Here is a 21,033-nt window from a genome sequence, read left to right as displayed (position 1 = left end):
ACTTTTCACTTTCAGGCACTGGAGAAGGAAATGGCAACCCATTCCAGTGTTCTTGCCTGGAGAATCCCAGGGATGGGGGAGCCTCCTGGGCTGCCGTCTATGGGGTCGCACAGAGTAGGACACAACTGAAGCAACTTAGCAGCAGCTAAGCACTGAAGTTCCTGCTATGATGAGGTTTGGAAACAAGGGGAAAAAATAAATAATACAGATACTGAAAATATCAGTTAGTAATAAGTGATGTCCACACAGAGAATTAAAATTACTGTAATATCAAGGACTGACTGGGTGTGCAGAGTTGACATGTCATGTAAGATATAAATTACCAAAAGGGGTCAGCCAGATGAAGAAGGGCATCATGGAAAGTTAAAGCAACTAGAACAAACACCCTGTAACAAGAACAAGCTTGGTATTTTCTTGTTTTCTAAGAACCAAAAGAAAAATGGTTTGACTAAAATATAGTGATAAAGTGAGAGTGGAACCAAGGAGCCCAGAGAGGCTACTGCAGCAATCCAGCCAAAGAGATGATGTCTCACAGTAGAAAAGTAGTACAACCACTGCCTACTAGTCGTCATCTGTTAGAATGCCCCAGAGGCACCTACAGTTCAGATGTCCAAGACTGAGCCCTCAACTTCTCATTAATACACATTCCAGCCTTGGTATTTCTACTTTTAGAAGTCAATGAAATCACCAATACAAAAGCCCAGTCAAATCCAATAACCATGCACTGTCCTTTACTGACTCTCTCTTTTAGTCCACCAAATTCAGTCAAGTCAATTATTCAGCTCCTAAATTTCTTGCACTCGCCTACCCCCTTAAGAAACTCATTGCCATTAGCCTAGTCTAGAGCCTGATTCACATCCGTTTTCAGTTCCTTCCTCTGCAATCTATTTTCCAGTCTGCATCGAGTTATCTTTCTAAAATCTTAAATATGATTAAGTGCTTCCTATTCTCAAAATATTCCAACAGATTCCCACTGCCTCTGAAACAGTCCACACTCCTGAACAAAACCCTGATCTGATTACTGTTTACCTCTTGAGTTTCACCCCTTTCAAAACTACCAACCCCACCATGAGGTGCTCTACTCACTAGTCTGATCACAATGAACTACTTGCAGTGTTATCTTTTCTTCCCACCATTCATCACACCAATACCTACTCTCAGGTCACTAATCAGATAGCACTTCCCTATGGAAACCGTCCCCAGCCACTCAAGACCCAGGTGTCCCTCCAGCACACAGCACTTCTTCCACCACAGTACTTACTATACTTTTTTTGCTTAATTTTCTGTTTCAGTAATAAAAAATATAAACTCATTCTCATGTGCTGCTATATAAAAAGTGCTCAATAAATACTTCTTCAATAAATTAATGAATAAATACAGACTTCTTTTTAATGCCGCAAAGTGGACTAGATATCCTGAAAAAGTATCTTTTCAAATGCATTCCTAAGCTAGCAAAATGATCTGAAGGGGGCAAAAATGAAGGGAAAGCAGGATCTCTATAGAATAAGAGAGCACACCAAAGTTTCTTCCCTGATGATTTCTGTTGACCCTTACACTCTTTGAGGTTCTATTTCTACAGTTACGCCAAGTGTCTAGCTTTGTTTCTAGGTATCTCCTGTTAGAGTCTCCATCTCTAGCAGAATTCTCTAGAATTCTGGTAACAGGAGATATCCAGAAACAAAGGTAGACAAGGCATAACTGTGACCTATAAAACACATATGGGGCTTCCCTGATGGCTCAGTGGTAAAGAATCTGCCTGCCAATGTAGGAGATGCCTAGGGTTTGATACCTGGGTTGGGAAGATCCCCTGAAGAAGAAAATGGCAACCCACTCCAGTATTCTTGCCTGGAGAATCCCATGAACAGAGGAGGCTGGCAGGCTACATTCCATGGGGTTGCAAAGAGTCGGACACAACTGAGAGATTACACAACAACAAGAAAAAACACAGAAAAGGAGTCAGCAAGGAAGTAAGCCTGCCCTGACTTGTGTGTTAAGTAGTGGAGAAGAAAAAACTCCACTGGAAATCTTAGGGATAAGGCAGCTCACACAAATTTACAGTCTGAATTCATACTGCTAACATGGTCCAAAAATCTTAAGCTGACGATTTAATTTAATGTGGTCCCAAGTTGTATCCCCAGCAGCTAAGAGAGGCAAATGCAAACTCTCTATGCAGGAACACATTCTCAATCAGAGACATCAAATAGTTCAAAGATATTAAACTACATGGAAAATGAACAATTCTCAGTTTAAAAACAGATCATCATGAATGAAAGCTGGAAATGAAGGAAAAAGGTAATACAATAAAACCAAAATATTTCAGATAGCAGAATTTTCAGTCATAGAATATAAAAATAGCTATGTTTAATGTCTAATAAAAGACAAGTTTGAAAACACACAAGAGACCAACCAAGCAAGCTGAAAAATAAAAATACACTATTTCTAGAAATGAAAAATACAATCATTAGAAATAAAAAGCCCAACATGGTACCAGCCAGCAGATTAGAGGCAACTACTCAGAGAAAATTAGTATACTACGTAGACTTAAGAAAATAATCCAGGAGTCAGGCCAGAAAGATAAAGAAATACAAAGTATGTCAGAGAGGTTTAGAGACATGAAAAATTATGCAGTAAACATTTCAGATTTCTTAATAGAGTTCCAAAGGCCAAGAGAGAGTTGAGAAGCGGTAATAATACACACCTCAAGGGACGCATGCTAAGTCAGTTCATCTGTGTCAGACTGCTTGCAACCCTATGGACCGAGGCCCACCAGGCTCCTCTGTCCATAGTGTTCTCCAGGCAAGAATACTGGAGTGGGCTGCCATGCCCTCCTCCAGGGGATCTTCCTGACATAGGAATGGAACCCAGATCTCCTACGGCTCTTGCACTGTAGGCAGATTCTTTACCGCTGAGCCACTGGGGAAGCCCAGCAACAGTGACAGAGAACTGCAGAATTCCAGAATTGTAGAAAAACAATTCTCAGATCCAGGAAGCCCAACAAATCTCAGGCAAGGTAATATACCTCACTCATTTCATAGTAAAACTAAACTTTACACCAAAGAAAAAGACTTTCAAAATAAAGTTAAATTTTAAAAGCAAACAGAAAAGACATGAAAACAAAGGCATGATATCTGACTTCTCAGCACTAACAGTGTCAGCCAAAAGACAATGGAATAAGCTATGTATTAAATGTGCCTTTACCATGAAAGAGTCTCACCTAAAGAAATTTCTATAGGATGTATCGACACATCAGATAGAAAAGCAGAGACATAAGAAAAGATGGTTAACAAAGATATTAGATTAAAAATTTAAACAAATAATGGTATAAATTTTAGAGAAGGAAAAGAGAGGAGAACAGATACAAGCTACCAGCCAGCAAATAACATGTAAGTTGAGAATGGGCGACCACAGTGAACATTCCAAACCCTTTGTATGTTTCAGAAGGAAAGTAAACTTTTCAATTACCCTTAGACTTAACACATACATAAAGCATATACCTCCCAAGCAAGCGTGTGTACGTTGCGTATATGAGGGTAAGAGGATAATGGAATAAGAAAACTAAGATTTTATTAGGAGGCAAAAAAAATTAAACACACACACACACACAGGGAAGCACATGATATAATGGCAGAAATATGTCCAAATATATCAACGACTGTAGTAAATGTAATCAGACTAAACCTTCCATTAAAAGACAAAGATTATCAAACTAGGACAAAAAAGCTTGAAGTCAAAGGACAGGAAAACTGGGAGACTGGAATTGACATATATATATTACTATATAGTATTACATATAATACTATATTAGATAACTAATGAGGATCTAAAACAATTTAAAAATTAAAGATTAATGAGCAAAACAGCTAACTGGTCATTAAAAATGATTAACAGGGGACTTCCCTGGTGGTCAGTGGCTAAGACTCCAAGCTCCAGTGCAGGGGCCCAGGTCTGATCCCAGGTCAAAAAACTAGATCACATGCTACAACTAAGAGTCTGCATGCAACACCTAAAAGACACATGCTGCAACCAGCAATCTCGCATGCCACAACTAAGACCCAGCCCAGCCAAATAAATACTTTTTCTTAAAAATGAATAACAGAATAAATACAAAGGAAGCAGAAAGGAAAATATAATTAAGTAAGAGTAGAAATTAATGAAATAGGAAACAAAAATACAATATAAAGATTGAAAGTAAAAAAATTATCACTTAGTAAAAATAATAAAATTGACAAAGCTCAGGCAAAATTAATCAAGTAAACAACCACCACCAGGAATGAAATTAAAAAGAATACATATGCTATTTTAAAATGTATATAGAGAATATAATGAACTTTATATCAATAAATTAAAAATTTAGTTGAAGTGGATAAATCACTGGGAAAAAAATGGAACTTACCGAGTCAAAAAGAAATAGAAAAATTAAAAGAAATTAAGTTAGCTCCTCATGAAAAACACACTAGTTCAGATGGTTTTACTTATAAGTTCTATCAAACATTCAAGGAACAATCTCATGCAAACTATTCCCATATACAGGGGGAAAAAAACTTTTTTAAAAGATTTATACATACCTGCTTCATCAAATGAAGGTACTTTTTCCATTTTCTGAGATTGTGATCCCTGTCCTTCTTTCTGAACATTTGTGGAATACAACTTTACTTGATTCAGTGTACAGCATGGAACACTGTTTGAAAAGCTTCCAAATGTCACTAAACTCTGCCATTCTAAAAGAAAAAAATTTAAATTTCAAACAAACTAGTAATAAGGATTTTTATACCCAATAAAGCCTACCTATGATTAGAAAGAGAACAAAATAACAGTAAAATCTGTACTCTGTTAAATACCCAAATGCACAACGTTAAGCCACCCTTTCCGTACAGGTGTTTCACCGGCCCTTAGGTATACAGCGTCCATATTCTGTAAAGGAAACATAAAGATAACATTGCTTCTTTTCTCACTTGCAAATTTATATAGAAATTTTTTAATTACATAAAGTCAAATAAACATTTATATTATTCAGCTATTCTGAAAGGTCTTTGGCATATAAAAGGTACTCTTTATTTTGTATGTTGGTTGCATGCTAAAAGAAAATGGCATAATATACCTTTCAAAATAAGAACTCTGAAAGGAGAAAGGTCATGAGGGCTTTCTACTCAAAATTACATTGCGTCTTCCCTCTGCTAGCTGAAACTCGGTCCTCTTCCATTTCACATTCACTATGTGAATTATATGAATCAGTCAGTCATACTGTCACTGATTTTTTAAAATCAGATAAATAAATCAACATTTGGAGAGATTCCTCAGTATATGAGGAATAATGATGATGAGTATATATTGAGGGAAGAATAGAAGTCTAATTACAAAGCACGTTAGCTGCTACATCTGGGTTGATTGTGGGCTTTGGAGGGCTGAAATAGAAAAATGTAGTCCACATTTGCATCAAAGTGGTAGAAAAGTAAATCTGTCTCTACTCTTGGGTGACCCTGTCTCCCTGTTACTTTTTATGCTTAGGACTGAAACTTGAAAACCTTGTTTAGGTGCAATTTATACATTTTCTAAAATTTAGGTAAAATAGTGAAATTATATCATTAGAAACAGTCAAGTTAAACATTTAAGAGTTCAAACTTTTCTAACTGCTTAATAATGATCTTCCCAAAACGTTAATTCATGTACTTGCATGTGCAGATTGCCTTCTGAAATCAAAGAAAATAAATATTTTTTTAATGGCTCAGAGAATTCATCAGGAACATCAATTACTGTGAATATCAAAGGTAATCTGAAAAGCATGAGGGACATAAGGCAGCCTTAAGTATTCACTCAAATTTCAGGCTTAGAACTTGTTTTCTTGAAAAACTTCCTGATGCCAACTTAAATCTTTCATTTGGCAAATATTTGTTGAAGGCCCAGTATGGTTTTGTTTTTTTTTTTGTCATTTGATGCTACTTATTAAAGGCTGAGTAAAGCAAATATAACAATGTATCTTCTTTCATATTAAAATAAATATGTCACTAAAGGCTAAAGCAAACCCTCCCTGGAAAACCACCCTCCAGGAAAGCATCTTCACCACCACCACCACTGGTGTTCTGACTTGTCAGCCCTATTCAAAGTATCTTTTGTGATTATTACCAAACAAAAACAATATACCACTAACATTTTTTTAATCCACTGATGAAATACTTCTATAGACATTGTGCTAAGGTGTTTAAAGAGGGATTACTAATCTAAAAGTCTTGCCTCAGAAGATGACAATATATTCGTAACTTGATCCTCGATCTTGTTCAAAGTTCTCCTGAATTTTAAAAATATTTTATTATAAAAAATTTTAAATATATACAAAGGTAGAAAAAAACAGTACAATAAACATACATGTACTTCTTACCTAGCTTCAACAATTATCAATTCATGGACAACTTCATTGTATCTCTACCTCACCAATATCTCATCTACATATTAATTTGATGCAAATCTCAGACATAAAATAATTTCACTCATAAAACTTTCAGTATGCATTCTAAAAGATAAAACATAGCTATACCACCATTGCAAGTAAAAAAAAAAAATCTTAATATCATGAAAATAGCCTCAACTTCCAATAATCTCAATTTTCTCAATTTTCTCAATTTCCAGTGTTGTAATTTTTATATATCTGTGAACAGATCTTAATTCAGTCCACATACCATAAACTGAGTGCAATTGTGCGGTAGTTTGAGCATTCTTTGGCATTGCCTTTCTTTGGGATTAGAATGAAAACTGACCTTTTCCAGTCCTGTGGCCACTGCTGAGTTTTCCAAATTTGCTGGCATATTGAGTGCAGCACTTTCACAGCATCATCTTTCAGGATTTGAAATAGCTCAACTGGAACTCCATCACCTCCACTAGCTTTGTTCATAGTGATGCTTTCTAAGGCCCACTTGACTTCACATTCCAGGATGTCTGGCTCTAGGTCAGTGATCACACCATCGTGATTATCTGGGTCGTGAAGATCTTTTTTGTACAATTCCTCTGTGTATTCTTGCCACCTCTTCTTAATATCTTCTGCTTCTCTTAGGTCCATACCATTTCTGTCCTTTATTGAGCCCATCTTTCCATGAAATGTTCCCTTGGTATCTCTAATTTTCTTGAGATCTCTAATCTTTCCCATTCTCTTGTTTTCCTCTATTTCTCTGCATTGATCACTGAGGAAGGCTTTCTCATCTCTCCTTGCTATTCTTTGGAACTCTGTATTCAAATGGGTGTATCTTTCCTTTTCTCCTTCACTTTTTTGCTTCTCTTCTTTTCACAGCAGTTTGTAAGACCTCCTCAGACAACCATTTTGCCTTTTTGCATTTCTTTTTTTGGGGATGGTCTTGATCCGTCTCCTGTACAATGTCACGAACCTCCGTCCATAGTTCATGAGGCACTCTGTTTATCAGATCTAGTCCCTTAAGTCTATTTCTCACTTCCACTGTTTAATCGTAAGAGATTTTATTTAGGTCATACCTGAATGATCTAGTGATTTTCCCTACTTTCTTCAATTTAAGTCTGAATTTGGCAATAAGAATGCTCAAACTACCGCACAATTGCACTCATCTCACACACTAGTAAAGGAATGCTCAAAATTCTCCAAGCCAGGCTTCAGCAATACATGAACCATGAACTTCCAGATGTTCAAGCTGGTTTTAGAAAAGGCAGAGGAACCAGAGATCAAATTGCCAACATCTGCTGGATCATCGAAAAAGCAAAAGCGTTTCAGAAAAACATCTATTTCTGCTTTATTGACTATGCCAAAGCCTTTGACTGTGTGGATCACAATAAACTGTGGAAAATTCTGAAAGAGATGGGAATACCAGACCACTTGACCTCCCTCTTGAAAAATTTGTATGCAGGTCAAGAAGCAACAGTTAGAACAGGACATGGAACAGACTAGTTCCAAATAGGAAAAGGAGTACGTCAAAGCTGTATATTGTCACCCTGCTTATTTAACTTATATGCAGAGAACATTATGAGACATGCTGGGCTGGATGAAGCACAAGCTAGAATCAAGACTGTGGGGAGAAATATCAATAACCTCAGATATGCAGATGACATCACCCTTATGGCAGAAAATGAAGAAGAACTAAAGAGCCTTTTGATGAAAGTGAAAGAAGAGAGTGAAAAAGTTGGTTTAATGCTCAATATTCAGAAAACTTAAGATCATGGTATCTGGTCCCATCACTTACAGATGGGAAACAGTGGAAACAGTGTCAGACTCTATTTTTTGGGGCTCCAAAATCACTGCAGATGGTGACTGCAGCCATGAAATTAAAAGACAGACACTTCTTGGAAAGAAAGTTATGACCAACCTAGACAGCATATTAAAAAGCAGAGACACTACTTTGCCAACAAAGGTCCATCTAGTCAAGGCTATGGTTTTTCCAGTAGTCATGTATGGGTGTGAGAGTTGGACTATAAAGAAAGCTGAGTGCCAAAGAACTGATATTTTTGAACTGTGGTGTTGGAGAAGACTCGAGAGTCCCTTAGACTGCAAGGAGATCCAACCAGTCCATCCTAAAGGAGATCAGTCCTGAATATTCATTGGAAGGACTGATGCTAAAGCTGAAACTACAATACTTTGGCCACCTGATGTGAAGAACTAACTCATATGAAAAGACCCTGATGCTGCGAAGATTGAAGGCAGGAGAAGGGGATGACAGAGGATGAGATGGTTGGATGGCATCACCGACTAAATGGACATGAGTTTGGGTAAACTCTGGGAGCTGGTGATGGACAGGGAGGCCTGTCATTGTGCGATCCATGGGGTCACAGAGTCGGACGTGACTGAGCGACTGAACTGAACCATAACTGAGGGGTTTTTTAATATTTATTTATTTGGCTGTGTCGGGCTTTAGTTGCATCACACAGGATCTTTCACTGCCACATAGGCTATCTAGTTGGGCACACGGGCTCCAGAGCTCACCAGCTTACTTGCTCCAAGGCATGGGGATCTTAGTTTCATCAGGGATCAGACCCTCACTCTCGATAGTGAAAGTGAATAATCCTAGCCTCTGGACCACCAGGGAATTCCCAACTCCTGTGTCCTTGTGATACTACCCTAGTAATCTTGTTAGCTTCCTTGTTCACTGTTTCAAAAAATTATTAAATTTTAACTTTAGAAGAATTTCAGATATCAGCAACTTTCAACGTACATATTTGGCATAATACAAGACAAACTGCAAGGAAACTGCAGAATATATAGGACAACATTTGACTCAATAAAATACACAGAATACCTAAAATTCAGCAGTAGAAACTCAACTGTTGAATAAATTACTGAATTTGTTAATTAATTCTGGGAGGCAAAAAGATAGTAAAAAAAATATTACCCATCATTTATACACTCTCTTCAAGATGACTTCTAAAATAAGCTACGTTAAGCTACAGATCCGTCTTTAGTTCAGTGCTCACTACTCTATGGGCGTGGAAAAGGAACTTCTCATTGCTGTATATACAAGGGTTGTTTTTTCATCAAGACTGCAGAGCTAGGTATCTTATCTGTCTAACCGCAACAATCACTTTTCTCTGCTTTTATTTTACTGTTACTGTCTCTGCAGCTGCTAATGACATTGGTACTGATCACCCCTTGTCCTCTCCAATCTGCTTTGTCACCTACCACTTACTCTGGCTTTTGGAGGAAATTTGGCCTTCTTTTTCAGACTACAATACAAAAAGCTCTCTTTCTGCCAGGCAAACTGACAATTCTATCTACCATGTGTGTTGCTTCTGCAATAACAATAACTAAAAAACAAAAAGATTTCTTAATGGTTTGAAGTATTTTACTTTAGGCTAGTTTCAGGACAAGAGATAAACATGTACCTAAGTCTTTCAGAGATCAGTCTCTATACTTGAGACCACTGCAGATGGATGGACCTGGACATTATCATACTGCGTGAAGTAAGTCCAAGAGAGAAAGACAAATATCATATTGCTTATGTGTGGAATCTAAAAAGATGACGAAAATAAACTTATTTACAAAGCAGAAACAGACTAACAGATATAGAAAACAAACCTGTAGTTACCAAAGTGAAAGTGAAAGTCACTCAGTCGTGTCCAACTCTTTGTGACCCCATGGACTATACAGTGGATGGGATTCTCCAGGCCAGAATACTGGAGTGGGTAGCCTTTCCCTTCTCCAGGGTATCTTCCCAACCCAGGGGTCGAACCCAGGTCTCCTGCACTGCAGGTGGATTCTTTACCAGCTGAACCACAAGGGAAGCTCTAGTTACCAAAGGAGGTAAATTAGGACCTTGGGATTAACATACACACCTGGTGTGTCAGACAGTAAAGAATCTGCCTGCAAAGCAAGAAATCCACCCAGGTTCGATCCCTAGGTCAGGAAGATCCCCTGGAAATGACAACACACTCCAGTATTCCTGCATGGAGATTCCCACGACAGAGGAGCCTGGTGGGCTACAGTCCATGGGGTCATAAACAGTCAGACCTGAGCGACTAACTTTTTATACATAAAATAAACAAGGACCTACCGTATAAGACAGGGAACTATATTCAATAACTTGTAATAACATACAATGGGAAAGAATCTGATAATATATGTGTGTGTGTATAACTGAACCATGATGCTGCATTTTTAAAAACAAACAAAATACAGGTTGATTTCAACTATTAAATGGATTATGCATCTGGATTATGCATAATTTTTACTCTATATCTTAATACTTTTCTGTATTTTCCCCAACGCCTAAAATTTTAAATTAAAAATATATGCACTGTTAAATCACTTCTAACATTATTTCTGCTAATAGGAGCACACTGATTGTCTCTAGTTTACTTTTATACTTTCAGCGAGCAAAATAAAATGCAGGAAAATCCCTTTCAGGTCTAATCATCAGGCAAGCAAAAGGACTGCCTGGTGACTTACACCAGTTAGCTCAACCTTCAGGACTAGTGCTGATGTGATTTTTCACCAGAACAGACTAAGCAACGAGGAATCCTTTTTTTTTTTTTTTTTTTTTGCGTATGTAAAGAATATGCAACTTTCTGCACTGCATCTTGGCATACAACTCTACTTCCTTGCTTAATTCTTAATATTTTCTTAGAAAAGGGGGGGGGGAATATTTAATATATTAAGGATTCACCAAGTGCCACTGTCCTAAATGCTCTACCTGTATTATCACACTATAATTTATACCCCAAAGTATGCCTCAAAATCATCTGCATCTCTCCATCTCCATTGCCTTTTCATACTGTTCATGGGGTTCTCAGAATATTCATCGGAAAGACCGATGCTAAAGCCAAAACTCCAATACTTTGGCCACCTGATGTGAAGAACTGACTCACTGGAAAAGACCCTGATGCTGGGAAAGATTGAAGGCAGAAGGAGAAGGGGACGACAGAGGATGAGATGGTTGGATGGCATCACTGACTCAATGAACATGAGTTTAAGCAAGTTCCAGGAGCTGGTGATGTACAGAAAAGCCTGGCATGCTTCAGTCCATGGGGTTGCAAAGAGTCAGACATACTGAGCGACTGAACTGATCTCCATTACTAAGTACCATGGCCCAACTACAATCTTCTTTGTGTGGCTAACTCTAATAACCCTCTACTGATCTCCTTATTCCTTTCCCCTTTCCAATCCAACAGTAGTCAGAATGATATTTTTAAAACATTTCCTTTTCTGGCCCCTTAAACCCATGGCCCAAAAGGCTATGAAAGTGAAAGTTGCTCCGTCATATCCGACTCTTGCGACCCCATGGATTACAGTCCATGACCTTCTCCAAGCCAGAATACTGGAATGGGTAGCCTTTCCCTTCTCCAGGGGATCTTCCCAACCCAGGCATTGAACCCAGGTATCCAGCATTGCAGGCGGATTCTTTACCAACTGAGCCACCAGGGATGCCCAAGTATATTGGAGTAGGTAGTCGATCCCTTCTCCAGCAGATCTTCCTGACCCAGGAATCGAACCAGGGTCTCCCTGATACCTCTCAAATCTCACTTCACACATCCCTCCCTTTCCAACCACACTCCAGCCAAAGCATGTTTCTTTCTGCTCCTGAATACTACAAGTCTGGTCTTCTCTGCCTGGATTGCTCTTTGCCCCAGATCTTCACCTGGCTTGCTGATTTTCATTTGTCATGACTTGGTTCAGTCACCACCTCCTTAGAAAAGCTGGAGTCCCAGACCAGCATAACTGATAAAATGGCCCCTGCAGGCTTCTAGACTGCCACTCGGCTTATTTCTTTTACAATGTTTAGGTATGTTTCTCATTCCTCATTTCCAAAAAAGGTGGAAAGTCTGTCTTGTTCAGCACAACACAATCAGCGGCTACAATGCCTGATACCTCTTCCTGAATGATCCTCACTCACAAAAACCCTACACATGAAACACATGCTGTGGCTAACCTCACTCCACAGGCAACCTTATCACTAACCTGAACTACACAGAATCCTGCTGCCACTCTGCCAAAACGGTCTTTTACAACTGTCAATGTTCCTGTTGCTTATTTAAGGGATTCAATCCCCACTCTACTTTTCATGTGGTAGTACCAGCACATTACAGACAAAAATCTAAAAATACAAAGGTTAATTTCTATCTTTTTATGTAAAAACTATACTTTTATTAATCTTGGATTTCAGCAAAAGCCTGCATCTATTGATTTGTAGTGGTTAAGGGAGTATCCCCCCACCTCAAATCCCTGTCAATGAGGCAAGGTACAAATACATGAAAAACAGGTGAGACATATACATCAAGAACATTTTCCCAAGTCACTAAATATTCTTCTAAATTATATTTTTTTAACAGCTGCATCTATCACCAGCCCTTAATAAATACACCATAATATGGTGTATTTATTATACCATATATTTTTCATAGCTGTAATATACTCTTCATAACTGTTACCTATTTATTACTATTAATAATAAAATTGTGTGCACACTTTAGTATGTATCTGGTTATTTCTTGAAAGCAAATCCCTTTAAGTAGAACTGCTGGGTAAGAAGGCACAGAACTTTAAGGTTCTTTTTAGTACAAGGAATAACTGACCTCCAAAACACTGACCAACTAACTACGTGTCCCAGTTAGTAGTAAGAGTTTCTGCTTTCCTGCACACTCAATATGGAGTATCACTATGAAAAACTTAGCTAATGTGAAAGCAATTAGTAGTAAACCCTTTAGATTTGTATTTCTATACTTATTAGTAAATATGGAACATTTTTGCATTTTTATTGGTCACTCGAATGCCCTTATGAATGCATTCATCTCCTTTGCCCATTTTTCTACTGGGCTTGTAAAAATTCTTTATAAATTAGGAATACTAATTCTATAACTGCACTGCCCAGAAGTCACTGTTCACTGAGTACCTTAAATGTGGATAGTCTGAACATGTGCTGTAAGTGTAAAATACACACTGGACTCCAGAAACAGTTCAAAAAGATAAAGTAAAATACCTCAATAATTTTTATACTGATCATAATATTGAAATACTTTGAATATACTGGATAAACTATATTAACAAAATTAATTTCATCTGTTTTTACTTTTTAAAATACGGCTATCAAAATTACATACATGATACACATTATATTTCTTTCAGACAGAACCGCCCTCGAATATTGTTCTCCTTGTTGCCTTTAAATGTTTACGATGCCGGGAGCCGGCATATTGCATACTGAGTGCATATTGCATATTGAGTGCAGCACTTTCCACAGCATCATCTTTCAGGATCTGGAATAGCTCAACTGGAATTCTATCACTGCCAGGAGCCAGCGTGAGGAGCTCCACCCATGACAAAGGTCATGAGGAAGGAGGCTCGGCGTAATCGAGCCTCAGGAGTCCCCCTGGAAATTCTCGAGCATCTACCCCCAAAACCAGAGTCTGCCTACTTTCTGCTTTGTGCTTTCACCTACACCTCTGACTTTACAGGGGGCTGTCCCCCACTACCTCTCTCTGAAAAAAGAGTTAGTTTACAGCTCCAGTTAATAATTCCTGGGTGTGACAGTGTTTCAACCTACAAACTCCTTTGGAAGTCCTCTAGCCTGCCTGAATAGGTTTTTCCAGCCACATGTGATTGCTCAGAGCCTCCCAACTGTGAGAGGCATGAGATGTTCTAAACTGTCTAAATACAGATTCCTTTGAGCAGTTAAAAGATTGATTAGAAATTGTATTGGTGAAGGGATTTTCACTTGTCGGGCCAATGTTCGCTGCTAAGTTTCCATATCCCTTACCTGCTGTGTCCCTGGCAATGTATTGATTAATATAATTGGTGTAAGTAGTAGCTTTAATGGTTGTAACCTGGGACCCTTGAGTTAATTCTTTTTCTTGTTATAGCCCACCACACGTTTGCTCTGTAGGAATGCAACTTTATCTACTGCTTTTGGAGGGTGGCTCCTGACCAATCACCTTTAGAGAAAAATAAGTTTTCTGAAGAAAGGGTCTCAAAGTGTTAACAGGCCTCCGAGCCAGAAGATGATGCAAATCACCTAAGCTTTTGCATATGATAAGTTTGCAGGAAGAAAGCTTGGCTTGCTGCATGACTCTACCCCTTCCCCCATTATCCTCTATGCATAACTTAAGGTATAAAAACTACTTTGGAAAATAAAGTGCGGGCCTTGTTCACCGAAACTTGGTCTCCCCAGGTCGTTCTTTCTCTCACCTTCTGGCTGAATTATTCAGCCTCTTTTCTCCACTGAATTTCCTCACTGAGCTAGCCTTATTTCAGCCTCTTTTCTCCACTGAATTTCCTCACTGAGCTATCCTTATTCTATTACTCTTTATATCCTTAATTAACGTTTAATTAAGCAGTTGTTTCCTGATCCTCGCCAATGCCATCCCCGCTTCGAATTCCCTGGATCCACCGGGGCTGGACCCCGGCAGTTTACAGTGTTAATTTGACCCACCAGCATTTCTCATCTTTGAGCATGTATAAGAAGCAGTTTGGAGAAGGAAATGGCAACCCACTCCCATATTCTTGCCTAGAGAATCCCGTGGACAGAGAAGCCTGATGGGCTGCTGTCCATAGGGTTGCAAAGAGTCGGACACGACTGAAGCGCCTGAGCATGCATGGACGCACTGGAGAAGGAAATGGCAACCCACTCCAGTATTCTTGTCTGGAGAATCCCAGGGACAGAGGAGCCTGGTGGGCTGCCGTCTATGGGGTCGCACAGAGTTGGACACGACTGAAGCAACTTGGCAGCAGCAGCAGCAAGAAGCAGTTGTTTCCCTTAAGATTCTTCCTCTACTACTCTTTTTAAATTTACACAGGGCTTTCAGAAGCACAAACTAAACTTTATTTCTTGACAAAGTAAAAACATTTATTTTTAGAAATTTCTCTCCAAAAGTTCTTCCAATATTTCTTTCTTAGGTGCAACCAACTTGATTAGTACTTTTTCTAAATAATCCTTTTGAAGTTTTATAACAATTATGGTCACCCCTTTAAAAACTGTTTAGGTATTATTGAAACTAAATTTTCACCAACAAGGTTATTTTTCAATCTACTATTTTTAAGTATGAGAACACATTTTAATTTTTTGGTAATAAATACTGTAAACAACTTTGCAGTCATTGTGACTGGTGAAGACAGGCGATTCTTATCACAGAGGGATGAGAGAAGAGCACATAAATTTCAACAGAGAATAATGAATTACAAATTACACTATTTCACCTCCTTTTACCAACACTTAAAGGCAGTTTAGACTAAATTTAGCTACAGTCCACTGGGTTGCAGAGTGGGACTTCGCGACCAAGCAACAACAAACAGCCACTCCACCTAATTTAAGTGTAAAATGCCAAAACTACTTGGTCAATAGAAGCAATCATGCTAGAAAGCTTAGATGAGGATTTTGGAGTATGGTAGAACTAGATGATTCATCTTGTTCACAAGAGAATCAGGTGTATTTCCCATTACAGGAAAACTCCACAGTTACACGTTTTTATCACTACCGAAGTCTCCAAAACAGCTCTTTTAAAATGAACCCTTCTGAAATTTTAAGAGCCAGTTTCTACATTTACTACAAATCAAAAATAGGACCATATGCCAAAATACCTGCACAGTAAAGAGCTTCTAAAGCTTATGTTACTTAGAAACTTGAATGACTACAACTTCCAACTTTTATTGCAAAGTCACAAACATGCTACAAGATTTTTCAAACATAAACTTTGGGGAAATGTTTCTTTAAATTCTCTTTTCACCCACAAGAATCTGGGGGATTAGGTTAGGAGTGGATTTGATTCTGTCTCTCCCTCATTGTTCCTCTCGGCCTACTAGGGACTATTGGTATGGCAAAAAAGGAGGTAAGCTTGACTCAGACTTGCAAGTTCAATGATATTTTGCAAACTGCCAACTGAAATTTGAGTCAGAAAAGATTGTTGGATAAGAATTATAAAAACAGTAAACCAGTAAACATTTCTTCACCAAAAAGAGTCTTCAACCGAACTGAGTTCATTCAATTAATTGCGGGACTGTCAGAGTCTCATATTAAATAATTATTCGTAAATGTTAAGTAGTAACTCCCAACTTCCTCTCAGAAAATTTAATAAAACAAGCTGGGCATATGAGAAAAGCAATAGGGTAAGAAAATCCACTGAGTCACAAGTGCTCAATAAAGGTAAGGCGGTGAGCTTAAAACACCCTGGAACTTGGAGTCAGCAATTTCCTATTGACTGGGGGAGGAGGCGGGCCGTCACCGCCATGCACTAAGATGCTCACGTAACCTTTCATCTGAAACGAAGTAGTCGGTTTCATGGATGCCACCGGACCGCGAAATGCCCCAAATTCCCGCGGGAGCCGTGCTAGAACTGTACGCGAGACCAGATCAAGGAGGCCTGTCAGGGGCCACGGCAGGGTGGGTAGCCTGAACTGCGAAGACGGAGGGCCAAAAGGAAGGTTCTTTGGCTGGGGAAGGGCAAGGCGGCGTACTGCCCGAGGCGAGGCACCCGGCTCCGAGCCCGGCCTTGTCTTCAAGTCCGGCTTCCGCGGAGTCAGTGGTCGGCGCGGGACACTCACCCTGGCGGTCGCTGGAGCCCCGGGCCGCCGCCCTGCAGCGCAGACGGAGCCGGCACAGGGAAGACCAGCTACATCTGTGGGCCGCAGCGGCGGCGGCCAAGCCCGGTAACATCCTGGCGGGGCAAAGGCCCCCACTCGGACACCGCCTGCTGCCTCCGCGCCGCCGCCGCCACCAACTGACTCCATAGACCGGACACTACCGAACACCGACCCTTGCGCCGCCTGAGGCGGCTTCAGCGAACCCGGAAATGGTAACATCATTTAGAGACCTAGCTGCGGAGACAGCGGAAGTGGCGTGCGCGAGCAGGACCAATCGCGAGACCTTGCCAGACCCTGACCACTTGGGGAAGGCGTGGCTGCGCAGGAACTTTGGCGTTTTCCCTGTCTTCCGCGCTTTTACTGTGGCGCTTTGTTTGAATGTCTGGAATCAAGATTGCCGGGAGAAATATCAGTAACCTCAGATATGCAGATGACACCACACTTATGGCAGAAAGCGAAGAATAGCTAAAGAGCCTCTTGATGAAAGTGAAAGAGGAGAGTAAAAAAGTTGGATTGAAACTCAACATTCAGAAAACTAAGATCATGGCATCCGGTCCCATCACTTAATGGTAAATAGATGGGGAAACAACGGAAACAGTGATAGACTTTATTTTGGGGAGCTCCAAAGTCACTGCAGATGGTGACTGCAGCCATGAACTTAAAAGACGCTTACTCCTTGGAGGAAAAACTATGACCAACCTAGACAGCATATTAAAAAGCAGAGACATTACTTTGCCAACAAAGATCCATCTAGTCAAAGCTATAGTTTTTCCAATAGTTATGTATGGATGTGAGAGTTGGACTATAAAGAAAGCTGAGCGCTGAAGAATTGATGCTTTTGCACTGTGGTGTTGGAGAAGACTCTTGAGAGTCCCTTGGAATGCAAGGAGATCAAACCATTCAATCCTAAAGAAAATCAGTCCTGAATATTCTTAGGAAGGACTGATGCTGAAGCTGAAACTCTAATACTTTGGCCACCTGATGCGAAGAACTGACTCCTTTGAAAGGACCCTGATGCTGGGAAAGATTTAAGACAGGAGGAAAGGGGTCAACAGAGGATGAGATGGTTGGATGGCATCACCAGCTTGATGGACATGTTTCACCAAGCTCCAGGAGTTGGTGATGAACAGGGGAGTCTGGCATGCTGCAGTCCATGGGGTCTCAAAAGAGTTGGACACTTCTGAGCGACTGAACTGAACTGAAATCATTAATAGACTGAATTATCTCGTGTTTTTTAGTTATATAAGTCTTTTAAACCAAGAAGCCACATTTTGCCTACACTTTTAGGTGAAAACATCCCTGACTAACATGGTTGCGGTGGTTCAGTCACTTAAATTGTGTCTTGACTCGATGGACATGAGTTTGAGTAAGGTCCGAGAGTTGGTGATGGACAGGGAGACCTGGCATGCTGCAGTCCATGGGGTCACAAAGAGTCGGACATGACTGAGCAACTGAACTGAACTGTCTTCCTTGCTTCTACTGTGGCACTTTGCTTGGATGTCTACACGTGAATTATTTGCTTCTTAACAGCCCATGAAAACTTGGGCAGAAGTGACAGCTTTGGGGGGCTCTGCCTACTCTCCTTTTTTCTGGGCTCAGATCCTGGGCCATGCTGTTGGAACAGGATGGAAGATGGGAAGGAAGGACAATGGCCTTCTGAGCCTCTCCTTCTCCTGAGCCTTATTGGATAAGCCCAAGACTAGGCTAATTGGTCCTCAGTGCTCTCAGAACCTGTTCCACAGTATGTCACAACACTGCTGTGTAGCCATTACCATGAGGGCAAGTACCCACAGAATCAGAACTTGCCTTACTAACCTCTGAACCTGGGACTCCTATCTGTAATATAAGACTTACATGCTCAGGATTTATGTGGGTAGAGCAGGTGTGCAGACAAGTAAATAGGAGTCAGTGTGGTCCCAGGGAGAAAGCAATCAACAATATTCACCAAGCATTAACTGTGATGTTTATCTGACATGCTCTCAGGTCTTAGCTCAAAAGAGCGACACCTGCCTTGACCGCCCTAGCTATAGTATGGGAGCAAGATTTTCCACCCCAAAGTGAGTTTCTTTGGCATGTGTATTAGTTTAGGCTGATTTTTTTTTTAAGGTCAAAGACTCATTACCTTTGACCTTTCCCAGACCTGCTTAAAAGAATGTGGAGGAAGCAAGATTTTCCACCCCAAAGTGAGTTTCTTTGGCATGTGTATTAGTTTAGGCTGATTTTTTTTTAAGGTCAGAGACTCATTACCTTTGACCTTTCCCCGACCTGCTTAAAAGAATGTGGAAGATGTGTCTGCCAAGGGTGATACCACCATAGATAACCATAGTACAAACTAGATGTGTAGACTCAGAGGAACGTAGCAAAGTCTGCTAAAATTCCCCTCTGTGTCCCATTGTGTTTGCTGACCCATCAAACATTTGTTTACCAAACGTCTGCTGTTTTTGTCTCCTTTTCAGTTGCCTTCCTCCCCTTAGAAGTCCCAAACTACCACCCCTAACATCCTCTTTTTTCTTTAACTGAAGGTGGTATTCAAGTTGGCCATTTTGGAGAGTTACTCAGTTTTCCTGGGTCTCTCCTATGTATACATGTTGTTGAACTTTTGTTTGATTTTATCCTGTAATCCATCTGATGTAAGTTTAACTCTTAGACCAACTAGAACTTAGAAGGTGTAGACTTAAAAAATATTGAGAGTTATGTTTTATTCCGCAGGAATTTTTAGGACTTCAAGCCAGGGAAGCAGCATCTCAAGTAACCTGGAGAGAACTGCTCTGAGGTGAGGGGAGAATCAGGTTATATAGTTTTGCTACAAAGGGCAGGTAGTTTGAACATCAAAAGGTTATTGTTGCTCTCTTTCCCTGCTGCTGCGGAGGCGGAGGCTCGGGTGCATTCAAGATTGGGCTCCACCCATAACCCACTGCCGTGGCCGAGGAAGGCATTGCTGCTGGAGGTGTAATAGACGTCAATACTGCTCTGCAAGAGGTGCTGAAGACTGCGCTCATCCACGATGGCTTAGCACGTGGAATTGGCGAAGCTGTGAAAGCTTTAGACAAGCGCCAAGCCCATCTACGTGTGCTTGCATCCAACCGTGATGAGCCCATGTATGTCAAGTTGGTGGAGGCCCTTTGTGCTGAGCATCAAATCAACCTGATTAAGGTAGATGACAACAAGAAACTAGGGGAATGGGTAGGCCTCTGAAAAATTGACAGAGAGGGAAAACCCCGTAAAGTGGTTTGGTTGCAGTTGTTTGGTGGTTAAGGACTATGGCAAAGAATCTCAGGCCAAGGATGTCATCGAGGAGTACTTCAAATGCAAGAAATGATGAAATTAAAAACTGAGTTCTTGGTTTAAAAAAAAAAAGATTATTGTTAATTAAAGGGATACAAGATACCTCATTTAGCACCTGTCTATGTATGGGAAGATGCAAGAGTCTGTGCTCACTGAAATCATACCCTTGATACATGCCTCAGCTATCTGGGACCAGTGTCCTATAGGTTCATACAATGTCCTGTATGTCCTGAGGAATCCTGAGGTTCCCCAGGGCTCACCAGCTCACCATTGATGGTGACTGCAATCAGTAGTGATTGCAATCGCTGATGACTGGGATATCCTTTATTTACTGGTATGGCAGGAAATAGTCTATTTCTCAAAAGGTAGAGGAAAATTTCTTCCTCCCTGATGCTATAATAGGCTTGTTTATTCTCTACCCCTTTGCCCTGTATGCTTTTCTTCAAAATGCCTGTATATACTTGAAATTATCTATGCATTTATTATAATTTTCTGTCTCTCAGAATGAAAAATAAGCATCATGATGCTGGAGTCTTGTGTTTTGCCCATTGCTGGTTCCCAGGGGTAAAACAGCGCCTGACACAAATAAATTAATTGAATGGAATACATGATTTTAAAATTAATGAGTCATTTGACTATAGTGCTACTGAGGCAGGAATAGGTGAGCTCCAGTTTAGGCATTTACAACCAGCCTCCTGTTTGCTCTCCGAAATGGAAATAACAACTGAAACAGGGTAAGT

The 21,033-nt window shown here is 40.1% G+C and overlaps 1 protein-coding gene and 1 pseudogene across 1 annotated transcript in view; one reads left to right on the top strand and one right to left on the bottom strand.

Moving 5' to 3' along the window:
* Window positions 1-17,217, bottom strand: part of SLC30A9 (solute carrier family 30 member 9) — an 88,504-nt gene extending 71,287 nt beyond the window's left edge. The window contains exons 1-2 of the mRNA XM_019962671.2: window positions 16,970-17,217; window positions 4,566-4,718 (exon numbers count right to left, since the gene is read on the bottom strand). Coding sequence (XP_019818230.2) covers window positions 4,566-4,718; window positions 16,970-17,081 — 265 coding nt within the window. The 5' untranslated portion in view covers window positions 17,082-17,217. The remainder of the gene's footprint in view (window positions 1-4,565; window positions 4,719-16,969) is intronic.
* Window positions 17,218-19,918: 2,701 nt separating this feature from the next.
* On the top strand, window positions 19,919-20,760 carry LOC109560021 (small ribosomal subunit protein eS12-like; annotated as a pseudogene).
* Window positions 20,761-21,033: the final 273 nt, after the last annotated feature.

This window comes from Bos indicus, chromosome 6, assembly GCF_029378745.1.
Source record: "Bos indicus isolate NIAB-ARS_2022 breed Sahiwal x Tharparkar chromosome 6, NIAB-ARS_B.indTharparkar_mat_pri_1.0, whole genome shotgun sequence".
Lineage (NCBI taxonomy): Eukaryota > Metazoa > Chordata > Mammalia > Artiodactyla > Bovidae > Bos > Bos indicus.
Note: the sequence above shows the minus strand (reverse complement) of the source record. Positions and strands in the feature narration are given on the sequence as shown.